At 42.8% G+C, this 17,472-nt stretch overlaps 1 protein-coding gene across 6 annotated transcripts in view; it reads left to right on the top strand.

Annotated features, from left to right (window-relative positions):
* Positions 1-1,267: 1,267 nt before the first annotated feature.
* TRPC3 (transient receptor potential cation channel subfamily C member 3) overlaps positions 1,268-17,472 on the top strand; it is a 62,994-nt gene continuing 46,789 nt past the window's right edge. For 5 of the 6 annotated variants that reach the window (XM_036923004.2, XM_036923008.2, XM_036923007.2 and 2 more), the window contains exons 1-2: positions 1,268-1,551; positions 16,441-17,212. In XM_036923004.2, the coding sequence (XP_036778899.2) occupies positions 1,334-1,551; positions 16,441-17,212 (990 nt within the window). In that variant the 5' untranslated portion in view covers positions 1,268-1,333. Of the gene's footprint in view, positions 1,552-15,819; positions 16,041-16,440; positions 17,213-17,472 lie in introns of those variants that run through there. The other variant, XM_036923010.2, reaches the window with a different exon arrangement.

The following is a 17,472-nucleotide window of genomic DNA, read 5'->3' as shown; positions in this document are numbered from 1 at the left end:
CAACAGTAAAGCACTACACAATATTCACTTGTTTTTTCTGCATCAGATATATAAATATCATTGCTTCCTTAACATAGAGGCTTATTATCAACTTAATAGAATACACAATGTTTTATTTACTTTTTAAGAAGTAAATTCAAAAGATATATTTTCTTACTTGTGTTTTGTTTAAATCTGGGAAGGAAGACGTGCTCCTCAAAAAAAAAAAAACACAGTATAATCGAATACAGTTATACATGAATATCTTATTTTACCTCCTTGCACAGCAAGTCTGGTATTTTTGTTATTCTTCCAAGGTGGAGTTGCTGGAAAGCTGCATATCTGAGACAATATAAAGCCTGGGAAAATACACTCACCTGGGTCTGAGTTTTTCATTAGCAACCTTGAGTAGTTTACTCAGTCTCTCCAGGCCTCAGTTTTTGCATTTCTAAAATGATGGAAAAATTCCTTGATCCCTAAAACTCCTTCTGACTAAAATTCCACTAGTCTTTTCTCTGAGAAGAAATACTGCTCTTGAATTTTAAAATGTTTTTAAAAAGGAGACTTTAAATTTTCTTGGAAAATATATAAATCTTATTAGATGCTTTAGAAATTCATTTTTAAAAAAAGAAGCACCACGCAAGTTTAAAACATTACCATTCTTGGGGTTACAAGGGCCTGAGGGAAATGTACTTAAATCTCTCTAGGTACAACTTAGTCTTACAGCAACACAACGAACAAATGATGCTTGTTGAAACAAATTTGGAGTTGAATAGGATAAATGCGACTGCAGAAAGATTAGCATCAAGCCAGATGATTTCCTCTTCCCTTCCTTAGGAAACTTCTATCTGTACATGAGAAAGGTTTCTTGATGCTCTGGAAGAGAAACAGGGAAATGGGGAGGGAAGTTTCCCCGGTTTCCTTACTCCCTACCTGCTGGGTCTGATTTCTTCTCAGGCTCTCACTGTCTGATAAGGAGCTGCTTCTCCCCCCTCCTCTCCCTCCCCCTCTCTCCTTCACCCCGAGTAGCGGTACTGTCCTAGCAAGTGATGCTGTTGGAGGCAGAAGACGAGCTCGGAGGAGGCGCCGCCGCCGCCGCCGCCCGCGGGAGAGCCTTTCCCAGCCCCAGCGCCCGCCTCGGCCCCCGGCTTCCTCCTCGCAGCCACGGCAGCTGCTCCCACGGTTTGATGTGGGGCGGCGGCGGCGACTTGGCGTTGGCTCCCGCCTCTAACTGCCCGGTCGCGGGCAGCGCCGTTCTCGCCTCCCGCCTTCCCGCCCGGGGCCGCCCGGGGCTGCCGGAGCGGCAGCGGAGGCCGGCGGCTGGCGGCCCCGCGCTCGGAGCGCGGCGGTCGCGATGTCCACCAAGGTCAGGAAGAGCAAGGAACAGGCGAGGGTGACCTTCCCCGCGCCGGACGAGGAGGAGGAGGAGGGCGGCAAGGACGAAGGCTCGGAGCCGCAGCGCCGCCGACGGGGCTGGAGGGGCGTCAACGGGGGGCTCGAGCCGCGCTCGGCGCCCTTGCAGCGGGAACCGCATGGCTCCTGCCCGCCGCGCTTCTCCCCGGGGCCCGACCTGTGAGTACCGCCCCGACAGCGGCGGGCGCCCCGCGACGGTCTGGGAGCCCGCTAACCCCGCGCGGCCCCGCACAGCAGTTCCATTCCGGGAGACTTCACGCGGAGTGCAGACCTCCGCCGGCGGCTCGCCCCCTTGGTCCTGCCTTTAGAGGTGCTTGGGGGTGGCCGAAGGCGTGCCGAGGGCTCTACCGCGGGCGGAGGTCACGGCACAGCCCCGCGGACGGACACAATGGACGCCAGGCAGGCTTTCCAGCAAACAGACACTTTCTCCCCTACAACAGGGGACACGCACACCACTGCTCCATGGGCTGGGGACCTCTTGGAAATCGGACCCAGGGGTCCCCGGGCTTACCCGGGGTCACCGAAGGGGGAGTTAATTGGCCAGGGGCGCAGTAGAATCCCGCCTTCCTCCCCGGCGTCCCAGCCTGGCGCCACCCTGTGAACTTGGGGTCCCTCCGACGTTCCCGGCGGGCCGGGGCCGGGCAGCGAGCGGGGAGAAGGAAGGGGACGGTGTGCCATGTAGAGTGTGGGTTGAAGGTTTGCCCAGTCGCCTAGTTTCCCGACGGTCCATTCCCGACGGGGGAAAAATTGGAGGCGAAGCCCCAGCGGGTTCCCGGGAGAGAGAGTGGAAGCAGGGCGGCCGCGGGAACCGCGTTAGTGGAAACTTGGCATGTCGTTCCCAAGCGATTCAGGGTCAGTAGACGTTTCCTTTTTAAAGGAAGGTAAAGGTCGGTGATCTAGTGTGTGAGAAAGAGCAACTTTTTCTTAATTTCCTGATCTTGGAAGCAGCTTTTAATCAGCTGCGAGACGCAGAGAGCACGAAAAAGAGGGTGGTTAGTTTAACAGGGTGATTTCTATTTCTCTTGTCACATACCTTGCCGTGCCGCGGGGTTCAGTGTCTTTTTTAGGAAGCCAAGCAGACCTAGGTAGAGAACTTGGGGTCAGACAGCGCTGGCTGCCCTAGCCGGCGGGGCGGGGGAAGTGGTTCTCCAGGGAGCGGAGCTACGTTGGGCAGCGACCCCTGCTGCTCGCGAGCTGCCCACAGCGCGGGTGAGACCCCTGGAGGGACCCCAGACTGACCCAGTCGCCCACTGCTCAGCTAGCTCAGAGCCCGCGCCTAGCCTGGCAGTACTTAAGTGGCTGGCAGTGGATCTCCTAAGGAAGAGTTCTGATTTAAAATGAACGGTGCGTCCCGATGTGGTTCAGTTATTGCTGAATATTAGCCTGGAGTGGAAATGGCCTGGGAAATGAAGGGAAAGTACAACCTTAAGAATTAGAGCGCCGCCAGCTTGCTTCTCCACTTCCGTAAGGTTTTAAAACGTTGTCCATTTTTCCTTTTGCCAGTTTGATTTTTATAACCCTGCTCAATTTCTTGTGTCCTTAATTTTTTTTTCTTTTACCTTAAATCCAGACTAATTGGGACACCGGAACACTCTGATCTGAGGAAGTAGGAAGGAGCAGAGATTACTCATTTTGCCTTCTGAAGTTTGTGGTCAATTATACAAAGCACTGGGGCAACTACTGTTGTAGACTTGGTGTTTACCTTCGAATAGAACATCCTTCCTGTTTGCTATATATTCCAACAAGTAAATGTTGTGGTGTACTTATTTTGTAAAGCTGTTAAAAAGACTGTCGTTTATTAATGTCTACCTCCTTAAGTGTTTCTTCTGGAGGTAGGGCAGCAAGCTCTCATGTTTACCTGAGGCCTGTCACAGAGATTAGTTCTTTATTCTACTTTTGAGTAGAACATGGCAACAGTTTAAAGCTCAGGAAGTGAACACAACAGCCCTAGGACGAGCTGAAACAGGGACTCAATCTATGAAAATCCCGGGGTCATTTTCTGTAGGCAAAATAGGATAGCTGAGTTTCAGATTCAACCAGGATGCTAAGGATAGAATCCCACTTTTACCAAAAAGATTCCTCAGGGAAATCCTGTTGCTTATTTCACTGCTCCATGCACCACTATTTAAGAGGGAATTTTAAACAGACTGACTTTGAACTAAAAGTGTCATCTACTAAAACACTAACAAGATTTTGTTTTATCTTTTGATAGAATTCTGCATTCAGCCATTGATTCAAATCAAGACTTCCTTTAACCCAGTTGTTTGCAAACCTAGGACCAAGTAGTAGGTCATTGGTGTGATTACCTCATTCTCAAAGTCTTTCAGTTATTAAATATTTCTGATGACTCCAAAAAGACAGTTGAAGGCAGTTCTCATGCATTTTCATTCAAAGACATTCCTAAAGCATTTACATGTACGAAGTGGAGTCTAGGTACAACAAGCCACAAAGATGAGTAAAATAACTTTTCTGCACTCAAGTTTAAATTCTCATGAGGGAAAGGTGGAAATGAAACTGTGTGTGAACAATTATGCTATAAAATTACAGTAAAATAAGTACCATAAAAACATACACACAAGGATAGACTACAAAGGGTCAAATGCAAAGGAGAGATGGAAACCCAAGATTGTGGAGAAATCAAGGGAACTTTTATGGGCTTTAAAATATAGAATAGGAGACAGAGGCAAAGAGGGTAATTAATTCAAGCCCCCTCCCCCAAAATGCAAGGTATGTTTAGGGAACATTAATTGAGTTTGGTTGGAACATACAGTATGTGTAGGAGAGCAGTGAGATTTAGGTGGATGTATTGATTTGGGGCATTAATGTGAATTATCTTGTATGCCAGGAGGAGGCAATAGGGAGCCATTGATTGTTTCAAAGGAGCAGCAGTTTGATCAAAGCTACTCTAAGAGCTGGATGGATTGAAGTGGCAATAGCAGAATGTGAATAAATAAATTAGGGGGCTATTGTAGCTGTCCAGGCTGAGATTAGAATCTGTAATAGTGTGGTACTGTTAGGGGGGAAAGAAGAGAGATTGGAAAAGAGAGAACACAGAATCTATGGGACTTTGCAACCAACTGCCCTTGAGAAATTTAAAGAGAAAGCAGGGTCAAAGGTGACCTGGTGGTTTTGACATATATAGCTGAGATAGTTTGTGTCATTGTTGAATGAAGAGGAAGATCTTATTTTTCAGATAGCGTCCAGCAGAAAGATGGAAATGCAAGTTTATAGGTTGGGAGAATTTAAGTCTACATCTGATAGAAATTGTTACAGAATTGTGTAATATATGTTATTACCCAAAGAAGGGGTGTAAAGACAGAAACAAAGAGAGCCTAGCCTCTCTTTTCTGAAGGAGAATTTTTTGTTTAGAGAGTAGAGAGGAAAAACATCAATCAAAGGATGCAGGAAAAAATGAAAGAGCAAGTGGTACTAGGCAAGACTGCTCAGAGAGAAGGGTTTCAAGCAAAGGGAACGATTGACCCCCACTTGGCAAGTATTTGATAAATCAAGTGAGAAACTTATGAGTTTACTTTTAGTAAGAAGAATCAATCCTTTTATGTATTAACATACATACACAAAATCATTAGATTTCTCAGCAGTGTTATCTTTAACAGAGAAACTCTCCTAGCAAAGAGGATCCTGTTTAGTTTTTCTTCAGAGAAAGGGCTGCCAAAAATTTGTCATAATAAAAGCAGTAATTTGTGTTTATATAATACTTCATGCTGGAACTGGGCAGGGATCCCCCTGTTCTTAGTTGCTGCCCTCCCCTGAACTCCCATCTGGAGTATTTCTGTTTCTATTTCTCCAGAAATTTCATACCCTCTATTTCTTATAGGGGTGAGGGTTGTTTAATCATATCTGTTAGAGGTTAAAGATCTGGGGGAAGGGTTTAAACCTACACCTTATACAGACTTTCATCCAATTCCCTCATTTTTAGCTCCTGCCCAATCTCTAGTTTCTAAGATTTCGTTTGTCTTCAATTTCTGGGCCTTTTTTTGATACTGAGCAGAGTGGGTCAGCTTGCTTTTTGTTACAGGTGCTCCAGTTAAACCGTCTTTCTTGCCACTAAATCATTTACCATTCTTCCATCTCACCTTCTTTCCATTCTGATATATTGTAGTGGGGTTACAAATATCTTTTGGTTTCATGGAAGATGAAATCTGTGTTGTCATCCTTTGTTCTTGTTGATTAGGTGGGTAATTTTGGAGAGGAGAGGGGTGAGAAGGGCCTTTATTCCATCATTATGAAATCAAAGATCTGTATGATTGTGTTTTAGGGATTCACTGAAGTCTAACCATGACTGATCCTGTTGGGCAAATGGTAGGTAGCAATCTATACAGTGTGATATGAGGATCCTCTGGAGTCCCTCATATCACAAGAATTAAAATTACTTTAGTCCCACACTTGCTAAATTTAACTAACATAGAATATTTTGAAGAAAAATAGAATGTTTGAGTTGGAAAGGACTTCATCTAGTTAAGTGTCTTCTTTTACAAATTGAGAAACTGAAGCTGAAGCTTGACATCTAATTCACAGCCACCCCAGGTCATCTGAAATTTCCACGTTCCTAGAGCTGTGGCGCTCACGCTGTGCCCTCCTTTGGTTCAGCTTTTCTCTCTTCCTCAAAGAAATTTAAAAATGCATTTACTCCTGGGAGGAACAACACAGGAAAATACTAATTAGTATTAATTCATTTATGAGTTATAATTAATTCATTTCAATCTGACTGCTGATGAGAGATCAATTTGAGAATGTTTGTAAGCTAAGTAGGAGTAAGGGGATTGTGAGGGGTGAAAGAGGGGAAAAGGATAGCTCAAGGCACAATGGATGCCCCTGCCAACGATCACTTATGGTTTTCTGTTTTCATAATATAAAGCTCTGGACCAGAACTGGAGCATCATCTGATGACAAGGTTAGAATTTTAGGGATGTTTTTATTTCTTTGCAAAGATAGCAAATAGTTGTCTCTCCCCTCATCCCCCACCCCTGATCTATCTCCATTTCTCTCTCTCTCTCAACTCTTCTTGGTCATTGAGCTTTCCCTTTGCCTACAACATCCCATAAACCTGTACCCCCAGTTAACATTAGGCAACACCGCAGGAAATGTAGTGGTGGGAAGAAAACTTTTTCCTGAGCTCTGGTGCCCTTGGTAGGAAGGAAAGCCTGAGTTTCCTGGCTGGGGATTGAGATCGCCCCCTACAGGAAGGTGCTAGAGTAACAGTGAATGGCCTTTGATCAGTCTTCTGAGGCTGGGGGCTCTTGACTAGCAGTCTTCCTTCTCTGCACTGCCCTCCACCCTACACAGTGTCAGTCTGGCAACGGAGCCAGATTTCTGGCCTGGCAGGGTGAACACATAAGAGTCTGGCCGCAGATCGGTCTGGAATTATGAACTGTGGGGTAGCCAACTTCACACTGTGCATAAGGGGTTCAGCAGTGACTTTATGAGAATAATTAGGACTGTTAGAGTGTTTCGTCTTTAATTTAGCATGTATATCACGGGTATTTGTCTACAGTTATCTAGTAAAACGAAATTCCCTTATTAAAAAGAAAATCCCCTGTTTTGTTTGCACTATTCAAATAACAGGTGACAATATGAATTTTGTTCTAGATCTTACTTAAAAATGAGGTTTATGATGGTTTATTTCATTTTATTTAGAAATTAAAGCTGTGCTTTCTTGTTTCTTAAATGAAGCTCCTTATCTTGCCGACTTGGCTGCTACTGCGATCACATGTATATGGATTCTCTGTGGAGAAATAGTTTGCAGAATGATGAGGTGGGACCAAGTATCTAGAAACCTCACACTTTTGACTTTGGACATGGATGATAGTGACATAAAACAGGTCCCTTTGCTTCCAAAAACATTAAAGCTTAGTATATATATCTAATGGATAGTGCCTAATATATTTAAATAGGCAAATACGAACTTCTCTTAGGTTAGTAGAAGTTTTTCTTTATTACTGAGTTTTTGTCTCAACTATTCAGTTATAGACTGAATTTGTATGTGACTTCTAATTTCATTGTCACTAATGTTCCTAAAATAATGAAAATAAGTATTGGAAAGAATTGTGAAAATGAGTTTATTTTTGAAGATAAGCTTAACTATTAATTAGAAGAGCTTACTAATTCTAAGATATAGCCTCTGTTAACTCCCATAATATCCTACCAGGACATAACTTTATGTAAGTTTACAATCAAGAGATAGATCAAATACTTTTTGTGATGTAAATAAGAATTGAATGTGATCAAGCAGACATCTGCTTTGGAAGAAAAATGATTGTTTACATTACTTTCTGATTATTTTATATGGAAGTATTTATGACATTCTTTTTTATAGAAGAATTACTCTAATTTCCCTCCACCACTACCTTCACACATATGTGAGAAAAGGTATTCTTTAATCTGGAGGAGAAAATTGTTCTCTAGGTCTTTACTTTTACAATTTAAGCACATGTGTATCTGTACATCTGTGTATCCATGCCTCCAACAGATAGATATTCATCAGCCATGTACTAAAAGCTGGGTGTGTAAAGATAAGGAGAGGCAGTCTCTGCTCTTATGGATGTTACAATATCATTGAGGAGACAGGCATGTAAGCATGATGATCGTAAAGCAATATAATAGTTCAACAGAGTTATAAAAAATGTTCCTGGAAGCAGAAACATTCAAGTTCTGGAACTCATTTGCTTGAGTATTTTTCTTGGACACATATGTTTAAGAAGTATTATCAAGAAGTCATGCAAGCAAGGTTAGGGGTCCTCACTTCTACTCCCGGTAGGATTTTTGGAGGAAGCAACACACTGTGAAATGGCTTCTTTGCTTTTCTGGTTTTAGCTGCTGAGGGGTCTGGCAAAGAGCTTTCATGAGAGGGATGACAGCAAAAGCAATAAAGAGAGAAGATCAGAGCTTACCTCCTTAAATATACAAGAGCTTCTTGTCTCTGATATAGTCATTAGGGCATATACCAAAATTAACATATGTCTAATAGATTTATTAAATTGGTACATGGAGAATTCTGAATTTAACACAGGCCAACATAAGCTCTCACGGAATTAATTACTGTGGAGACCCAAATATCTCTCCAAATTTGTAAGTGCTAGAATCTCTACATTTTAATTTCTCTTGTGAGATAAGAATCTTTAGAAATGAAAGCTGTGCTCCCTTGTTTTTATTTATTTATTTATTTGTTTGTTTTTTATTTTGGTATCATTAATATACAATTACTTGAGCAACATTACGGTTACTAGACTTCCCCCATTATCAAGTCCCCACCACATACCCCATTACAGTCACTGTCCATCAGCACAGTAAGATGCTATAGAATCACCTTGTTTCTTAAATAAAGCTCCTTGTCTTACTGATTTGGCTGCCCCTGTGATCACCTGTTGCTAAGCTGTACTGGTGTCAGTAGATGCAGGCTCAGCAGTAGGTGCTGTGGGACATGGGACTACTCCAAGGCTGTGCCCTGGACACTAGACAGGAGAACTGATGAGGCTGCCTTCCTCTAGCCTTGCTGGCGTCCTAAGGGGCTATTGAAGTTGAGAGTGTCCACCACTCCACTTTTTCCCGTCCACAAATACACATGTGAAGACATTTTCAGAGCATGCATTTTTTATGACACTATTGAGGCTGTTTGTCAGATGCCCTTCCTCCTTCCAAGCACACACACACACACCAGGCACACCGTGTAGCTGTCAGATGTCTCTGGAGGCAGCCACATTGACTGACAGGTTTCTGCTTGCCAGGGGGACTATGGGGCTTGTCTATTTTTTGACTTTCCATCTCTGACTTTCTTGTCCTCTGTCAGTGCCTGCTGCTTCCCACCCTCATTACTACTTGCAATTTTCACCCCCGCCCCCAGTACTGTAATGAACACGGTGGTTGCTGACACTTTTCTTCCCCTCCTCCACACTTTCCTCACTACTTTATCTTCTGTGGCTCCTTCTGCTCTTCTTGCCCTTCACAGACTCACAGGCTGGGTGCTGGCCGGTTGGCACATTCACTTCCTTCAGAGTGGTGAACTGATTAGTCCAAACAATTGGGGTGTGATTCCCGTGGCTTTGGCTCACATTGTTGGTGTTAGTACTTTGCTTGCTTGCTTGCTAGATGGTTTGAGTAGTTGGCTAATCCTTCACTTAATTTCAAGAAAGGTTTTGAGGTGACTTTAATATTGTTCACTTGTTGCTAAGTGCTAGTGCTTGTGATTCATTCCCTAGAGCCATGTTAGAAGCTGTTCTTTATAAAAACAAATTGTTCCAATACATAAGCTAAGCATTTCTAAATGCATTTTGCCAAGTGGTTTATTTAGAAATTAAATTATTTTGACTTGCAACCTGATATTCATTTTTCTTCTTCCCTAGAAACAGCATAGTACAATAGAGAGAGTCTAGGAGAAGACTTCTGAGCTCTCATCTTCTAATTCTCTACCTTTCAGTGACCTTGAGAAAGTTACTTACATTCTGACTGAGTCTCTTTATCTGTAGAGTTAGTATCAACTGACCAGATTTTTGAACATATATTGCACTGTATTTGGCACTGCAGAGGTGATGTAAGAAATATAAAACATAAGATAGGAAGCAGGAAGCATTTATACTCTATCGAATTTAGTACCACAGGAGGCAATCATCAAGGAGGCAAAAATCAAGGTGATGAAATAAAATTAAGTATATGGATTTATGGGCAGACCAGCAATATCACAAAAGCTCAGCTGAAGTGATCAGGAATAGTTTCAGAAAGGATGAAAAGACCACATTTCAGGATGAACAGAACCTGGTCTTCTAGTCATTACCCTGTGAAATTTTATCCTACGTTTACAGAGATGTAATGTAAGCTGGGCCATGGGAAAGTAGGAAGGATTTGAACTGGCAAACAGCAGAAATAAGAGTATTCCCAGGGATGGAAAAAGAAGGAAGCAGGTGTAGCAGAGTCAAGAAACCAGAACAACTTGGATGAGCTGCAACATGTAGGTCCTGTAATTTACCTGTAACAGTATTTCTTCTGAATCTCCCACCTGCTAACTAGGATAGAAAAAGAGGACACAATCATCCAACCTGTGGTTGAAATTAGTTTTTAAAATTTTGTTTTATCTTTTGTATTCTACACAGACATTTATTCTCATTCAACAAATGAATTAAGCAATCAATAAATTAAGCAATTAAGTTAAGTAAGCAATTAAGCAGTTGGGTGAGTTTACAGGGAGTGGAGGCTTGCTGCACATTATCGCAGAGATTAGGGCAACTAGGACAGGGTCTCCTTGTACCTAGAGACCATGTCTAAGGGTTCCTTGCTTGCTAGTTCTTCCCCCAGTCACCACAGGGGTTGGAGTCTCTGTATGGTTTGTGTGTTCAACTCTAGCTCAGGGCACTCCAGAGAGATGTCATGAGCCAGTTTCATTGATCTTATTCGATACTATAAATTTTCTTTTTAAAAAATACTCTCTCACTTGGATAAAATTGCTCAGGCTCTCTTGCTCTTCTGTGTGGCATCTGGACACAGGGGTTGGGAGGAGCCTGTGTGTCCCCTGGAGGGGGAGGGGGTCATTGTCTTTTGACTCTTTTGGTTGCTGGGTGATATTCATTGCCTACTTAGGTGCTGCCTGTCAGAGGAAATAACTTGATCTGGCTGACTGGCTTTGTGCTAACACAGATGTGCTCCCTAGTGCATGTGATTTCAGCTCAGCTTCCGCAGCAGGCTACAGAGCTCCATCCAGCTCACAGCATCAGCAGTCATCCCTAGGGTGGGGGCAGGCTCCCCAGCTCTCAACTCAGGGTCCACACCACATGGGAGCTGAGGGTGGCTTGAGAAAGGTGCTTAACGAGGCTGGGCTGTCCCAGACCCCCTACCTCCAGTGGTTCTTCATCTTATTGGATCCATATCTTAACTTCTATTTGCCTTCTGTTATCTCTTTCTTCTCTTGGGACAATAAGCATCATCATGGCTTTGCTGTCAAAAGTGGGAGAGCTATCTTGCCTACATGATGAGAGCACTGTGATCAGGTTCCTTCAGAATTAATTAGAGAAATAAAGGAACTGAGCAAATCCTTCCTCAAGACAATTTCCCTTTTCTCCAAATCGTGCCTGCAAAATCCCATGTTTCTTGCAGAAAGCTGAAAATCACCTTGATCTTTCTCTTTGCACACCTCTAAAAGTTATCTTTTCCACTTCTCCCCAAACTCTATACTGTGCCATCTGTGTACCCACCCTACCCCCAACCCCACACACAGGTAGAGATGTCCTGAGTAAACCAGGGCTAAAATCTTTTATTTATAAGGCAAAGAGAAAAGCGCCTTCCTATTTTTTAAAAAATACCTTTAACAGTACAGAAATAAGCAGAATAATATGTTTTTGGACAGTGAAGAATGACTCTGAGGAGCAAGGAAAGGAAGGTTAGATACGCAGAGTGGGGTGGGCTGTCGACATCCCTGAAAGCCAGCCAAAGGATTCAAGGTTTTGTTTGCTCGTTTGTTTTCCGAGAGAAGTGTGATAGTAAAAGCAGAGTTTAAGAAGAATGAGATGTTTGGAATGGCTGTGGGATATGAAGAGGAAAGTCAGGAGCCGCATGAAGCACTGGGAAGACTCGGCAGACCCTGGGCAGAATCCCGGTTCTGCATTTTACTATGTGTGTTATCTTGGGCAGTTTCCTTTGAGTTCAGTTTTCTTATTTATGAAACTGAAATAATACCTGCTTCATAGCATTGTTATGAAAATTAAATATGATAGTGAATGAAAAACATACATATTAAACCAGCTATGATTTGTTAAAGATCTGGAAGTTGGTACTGTCACTGAGAATTGACAGGAAGGGTCCAGTACAAGAAATGTTCTGCAAGAGAAGATTCAGAATGTTGTGACTGACAGGATCAAGACAGTGAGTCATAGATGACCTTGAAATTGCTAAATCTGAATGGCTACCCTGAGATAGAAATGTTAGAAAGGGGTGCTGACTTACGGGAGAAGGTGAGTTGGGTACTTTAAAGTCACCAGGGGACAGATAGTTATATATGTGGTAACTGAGGTCATGAAAGAAGACAGGGCCCTCAGGAAGAGATTTGGGAACTCAGTTGAACAGATACTTATTATTACTCTCTCTGGGACACAGGTTAATGATAAATAAAGCACAACCTTACCAACCAGGTATGTGTGAGTGGTGGCATATACAAGGGGATATTTATTAATACTCTTTTTTAAAAAAGAATTTAGATTACTGTAAATCAGGCTTAAAACATGTAGAATATAGAATTATTGATTTAAAATCTATGTGAGATATCATTTAGGAGGAGGGGAAAGACTGCCAGAAATCTAAGATAAGATAGAGATGATAATTGAGCCCTCTTAGGCTAAATTCCTGGATACCCTGAGCCAAAAAAAACCAAATGAGAGTTCTATAGCTTATACTATTTGATTAAAGAAAGCAAACTCATCTGGAGAGAAAAGCTTCTTGATACACAATTCTAGGATGACTTTAGTACTTGAGTCCTCATAGAAGGTACACTCGATACCACAATGAAGAATCTCTTTAACTCCTTGAATGCACTTTTGAAGAAGACATAGCAACTTAAAAAAAAAAAATCAGTCCTTAAAGCAAGGGCATGGCATAAAGTGGGCATCAAAAGCGGAAGCTAAAGAGTGGAAGCATTTTGCAGGCTTCTTCTTTGCTGTGATTCAGGTAAATAGCTTCCTGGAGACCAAGTCTGAAATGATGATAAAGCACAGAGAACCTGAATGAATGTAAGGCTGTCCATTAACCTGCACATCTCAGGCATGTTACCTTTTGGCAGGGCCAATGTGACAAGTGTATAAAGGCCTCCTAGTCTGGGGTCATTGATCTCAGATGGACTCATTGTTTTTATACTGGAGGTTCCCAACCTTTAATTTGCTTGTGATTTGCAAAGTGTACTCATTTAAAATACACAGCCCTGCACCTGAAAGATTCTGGTTTAGTTCATCTAGAATGGGACCCAGAAATCAGCATTTTAACAGACACTCCAAGTGATCTTGAGGCAGGTGCTCCTCAAGTCACGCTTAGAGAAACACTATTAGAGGTCAGAAGTGTTGATGGTAAAGTTATGAAAACTGAGGAGCGTTACTTGCATTTTTGCCTCTAAACAGAATGGAACAAAGGGTTGCCATTGGGTATACCAAAGTATATCTCAGAAAGAACTTTATCTTCTTAAGCATGTGGACAAATACTAAAAACCCAAAGTTTGTTCCATAAAGCATGAAGAAATTTTTTCTTTTTACCTGAAGATGTATGGTCAACATCTTACTCAGTTGGGCTGTCAGAACAAAGTACCACAGACGGGGTGCTTAAACAACAGAAATGTATTTTGTCCCATTTTCATTTTCTCACAGTTCTGGAGGCTGGAAGGCCAAGAGCATAGTGCCAGTGTGGTCAGGTTCTAGGTAGAGCTGTCCTACTGGCTTGCAGTGGCAGCTGTCTCACTGTGTCCTCACAAGTGAGAAGAGAGAGAGAGGGGTGTGGGGAGGGAGGGAGGGAGACAAGGTGCTCTCCATTGTCTTTTCTTACAAGTGCCCTGATATCATCATGAGGCCCCTACCCTTATAACCCCATCTAACCCTAATGGCCTCCCAAAGACCTCATCTCCAAATAGCATCACCTGGGCAGTGAGGGCTTCAACATATGAATTTGTGGGGGAACACAGTTCAGTCCATAGCAGTCAGATTTTACCAGCCATCCGTATCAGCTGTGAAAGAGCTTGCACATTGCACTGGTAGAGTATCCGATTTTGGTCTGTGATATCCCAAGCGCTTTTACCAGAAAGAAGGCCCTGCACAGTGTACGTGTGCCATGCCCAATGAATCAGCCCAGTGACAAGGGATCTGGAAGTAAGAGAAGGTCTGGCAGGGTGACTGTAGTGTTAGCATTTCTAAAGTGAAACATCCACATCCCTCCCTCTTGTCTCATGCTAGAGCATATGCACTGTCATGTCCAGCTTAGATCAGGGCCATGTTTATGCATTACAGGTAAATGGAATTAAATGTAACTCAAACCATTCTATCAGTCTGATTAATGAAGCTTATCTCAACACTGTAAGGAAACTTTAAACAAAAAAGATACTTCCTATCTGGATTGACTATTAGATCAGCTCTTCTATTTTGAAATAACAGTATAATTTGTTCTAAATGAGAAATTTGACTTCACACTTAACTAAGTGTTAGAATCTCTTAAAGACAAAATCAAAATGACTCATGTGACTCATGTTGTATAGTACTAAAATGCCACTTTACAACTCAAATATGCAATATAGAGGTACAGGTTCCCAAAAACACTAACGAAAAACTGAAAAATACTAAGAAATGCAAAGAAAAAAATTCATGAATGAATCATTTTCTAGTGTTTTTAAAGCATGCTCTTTGGGGAGAAAGGTGGGATTTTTAACAATGATTCTCTTTGTAGGTAGCGATCATTAGATAAGAAGCCCTTTCCGTTTAGATATGACACTTTAATAATGAGTTTATTTCCCCAAAGACAACCCATCTGAGTATATATATATATACTCTGCATATATATTCTGTATGTTGTAGATCTATTCTGTAGAATATAGACTATATTCTGCAGTTATAGATAATGTCAGCATGCTATCAAGGGTAATCTTTTATACAATATGGAAATTCTAGCCATTTGAAGAGTACCAGTTTGTAGCTTAATAGTAAAAATATTAACCCAGTAAAGTCAGTACCATTAATAGTAACAAAACATACTTATTACAAGACAGTATTTATAAGATTTGTTTAAAATCCTTGTCATGAAGTTTGGTCTTGAAACAATGTTCCCTTCTGTGCAGTTCAGTAAATGCTATTTCCAAATTCTTGTCCAGTTAAAAATGATCACCATACCAACGTAAACTGACACATACATACACACAATGCAGATTTGTACTTATAATAATAGCCATCGAATTATTAAAAATAATCACAGTGTTAAGAGTTATGTTTATTATCACTTTTCAGAGACTCAGAACTAAAAAAGCTTTTTACTCATGGGCTTATGGGAAAAATCTAGAATGCTTTATAAAGTTCCATTTTACACCTGGGGTCAGGAAGCCCAAAGAAATGGAATTATTTACCCTGTATCACAGAAATTAAAATATGAACTCAAATTGCTGCACATACCAATTAATGTCATGCAGCTAAATCTTAACTAATGTTGGAGTTAGGATTTCAGTACACATTGTTCTAGATATACAATTGGTTCCCAGTAGCTTCATTCTCAAAATAATACCTGTGATTTTTAAACCATAATCATACTATTTCATTTTAGTTCAAAGAGGCAACAATGTATTGGTAATGGAACTCTTATTGAAAAGTTATTTTCAGTAAATCTAGATTGATGTTCTAAGTATATAATTGCAAAATCTTGTCTCTGTCTGAAAAAATGTTTTTATGGGGGTACTGGGAAGTAGGATACCCTTAAGCGAAAAAGATGACAAACTTAAGATCCTTGGCCTATATAATGGACTTTTTTTTCCATGACTTTATTTAGTTAAAAATATTCAATGTCTTAAGAGGATTGTTCTGGCCTAATTCTTGAAATTTTTACTTTCTTTAGCCTTCAAGTCTAGTGCTTTGGTGCCAAGTACCTGCTAGCCTCTATTTTCAAGACTTTTAAGAGAAGTAAGGTTATTTCCACAGGTACAGTGAGTTCCATCTTAACCGGTGGCACAAGGGAGGTCCGGGTGTCTGAAAACTATTTATTATATTATTCCTTCTGAATGCCAGCTCCTTTTGCTTTTTAAAGTATAGTTGATATACAATACTATATTGGTTTCAGGTGCACAACATAGTGATTTGACAAATATCTACATTACTAAATGCTCACAACAACTCTTGTTCTGAAGGGCTACCAGCTCCTTTCTGGGTTCAAACAGACCAAGTTAGGTACAAGTATATTCAGAAGAGTTGTTAGCCACTGACCCAGCTGCCCACGGGCCACAGGTCTGCGGTGGGCACTGCTCTCCAGAAAGGACCTGGTATGTGGGAGGAAGCAAAATGCCTTAATATCCCACGGTTGTTTTTCACTGCTGCTAATTAGGTCCGTGGAGGAGAGCCCATCTCTGAGGCGCAAGACGGTGATGCGGGAGAAGGGCCGGCGCCAGGCCGTCCGTGGCCCGGCTTTCATGTTCAATGACCGGGGCACCAGCCTCACCGCCGAGGAGGAGCGCTTCCTAGACGCCGCCGAGTACGGCAACATCCCCGTGGTGCGCAAGATGCTGGAGGAGTCCAAGACGCTGAACGTCAACTGCGTGGACTACATGGGCCAGAACGCGCTGCAGCTGGCTGTGGGCAACGAGCACCTGGAGGTGACTGAGCTGCTGCTCAAGAAGGAGAACCTGGCGCGCATCGGCGATGCCCTGCTGCTCGCCATCAGCAAGGGCTACGTGCGCATCGTGGAGGCCATTCTCAACCACCCCGGCTTTGCGGCCAGCAAGCGCCTGACGCTGAGCCCCTGCGAGCAGGAGCTGCAGGACGACGACTTCTACGCCTACGACGAGGACGGCACGCGCTTCTCACCCGACATCACCCCCATCATCCTGGCTGCGCACTGCCAGAAGTACGAGGTGGTGCACATGCTGCTGATGAAGGGTGCCAGGATAGAGCGGCCACACGACTATTTCTGTAAGTGTGGGGACTGCACGGAGAAGCAGAGGCACGACTCCTTCAGCCACTCGCGCTCGAGGATCAACGCCTACAAGGGGCTGGCCAGCCCGGCGTACTTGTCCTTGTCCAGTGAGGACCCCGTGCTCACTGCCCTGGAGCTCAGCAACGAGCTGGCCAAGCTGGCCAACATAGAGAAGGAGTTCAAGGTAAGCTCCAGGCTCCAACCCGGCCGCCCTGCGCCCTTAAGCCACTTCCTGGCTGCTGCCTGGCGCCTTGCGTAGTTTGCTCCCCAGTCAGTTTTGCCCTGTGGATTTAGAATCATGAGGCTTAGGGAACATTGTTAAGAAATGATCTGATGTTCTTCCCCTCTCAGCATGGTAGTGTGATGAATTCGCTCTTGAGATGGTTATATACTTCCTCAGAGAGCTATAATTATGGTGCTGCTCTATGTATAATCAATCGTTAA

The sequence above is a fragment of the Manis pentadactyla genome, chromosome 5, assembly GCF_030020395.1.
Source record: "Manis pentadactyla isolate mManPen7 chromosome 5, mManPen7.hap1, whole genome shotgun sequence".
Classification (NCBI taxonomy): domain Eukaryota; kingdom Metazoa; phylum Chordata; class Mammalia; order Pholidota; family Manidae; genus Manis; species Manis pentadactyla.
The sequence above is the reverse complement of the archived record's forward strand: the minus strand, read 5'-3'. Positions and strand labels throughout refer to the sequence as shown.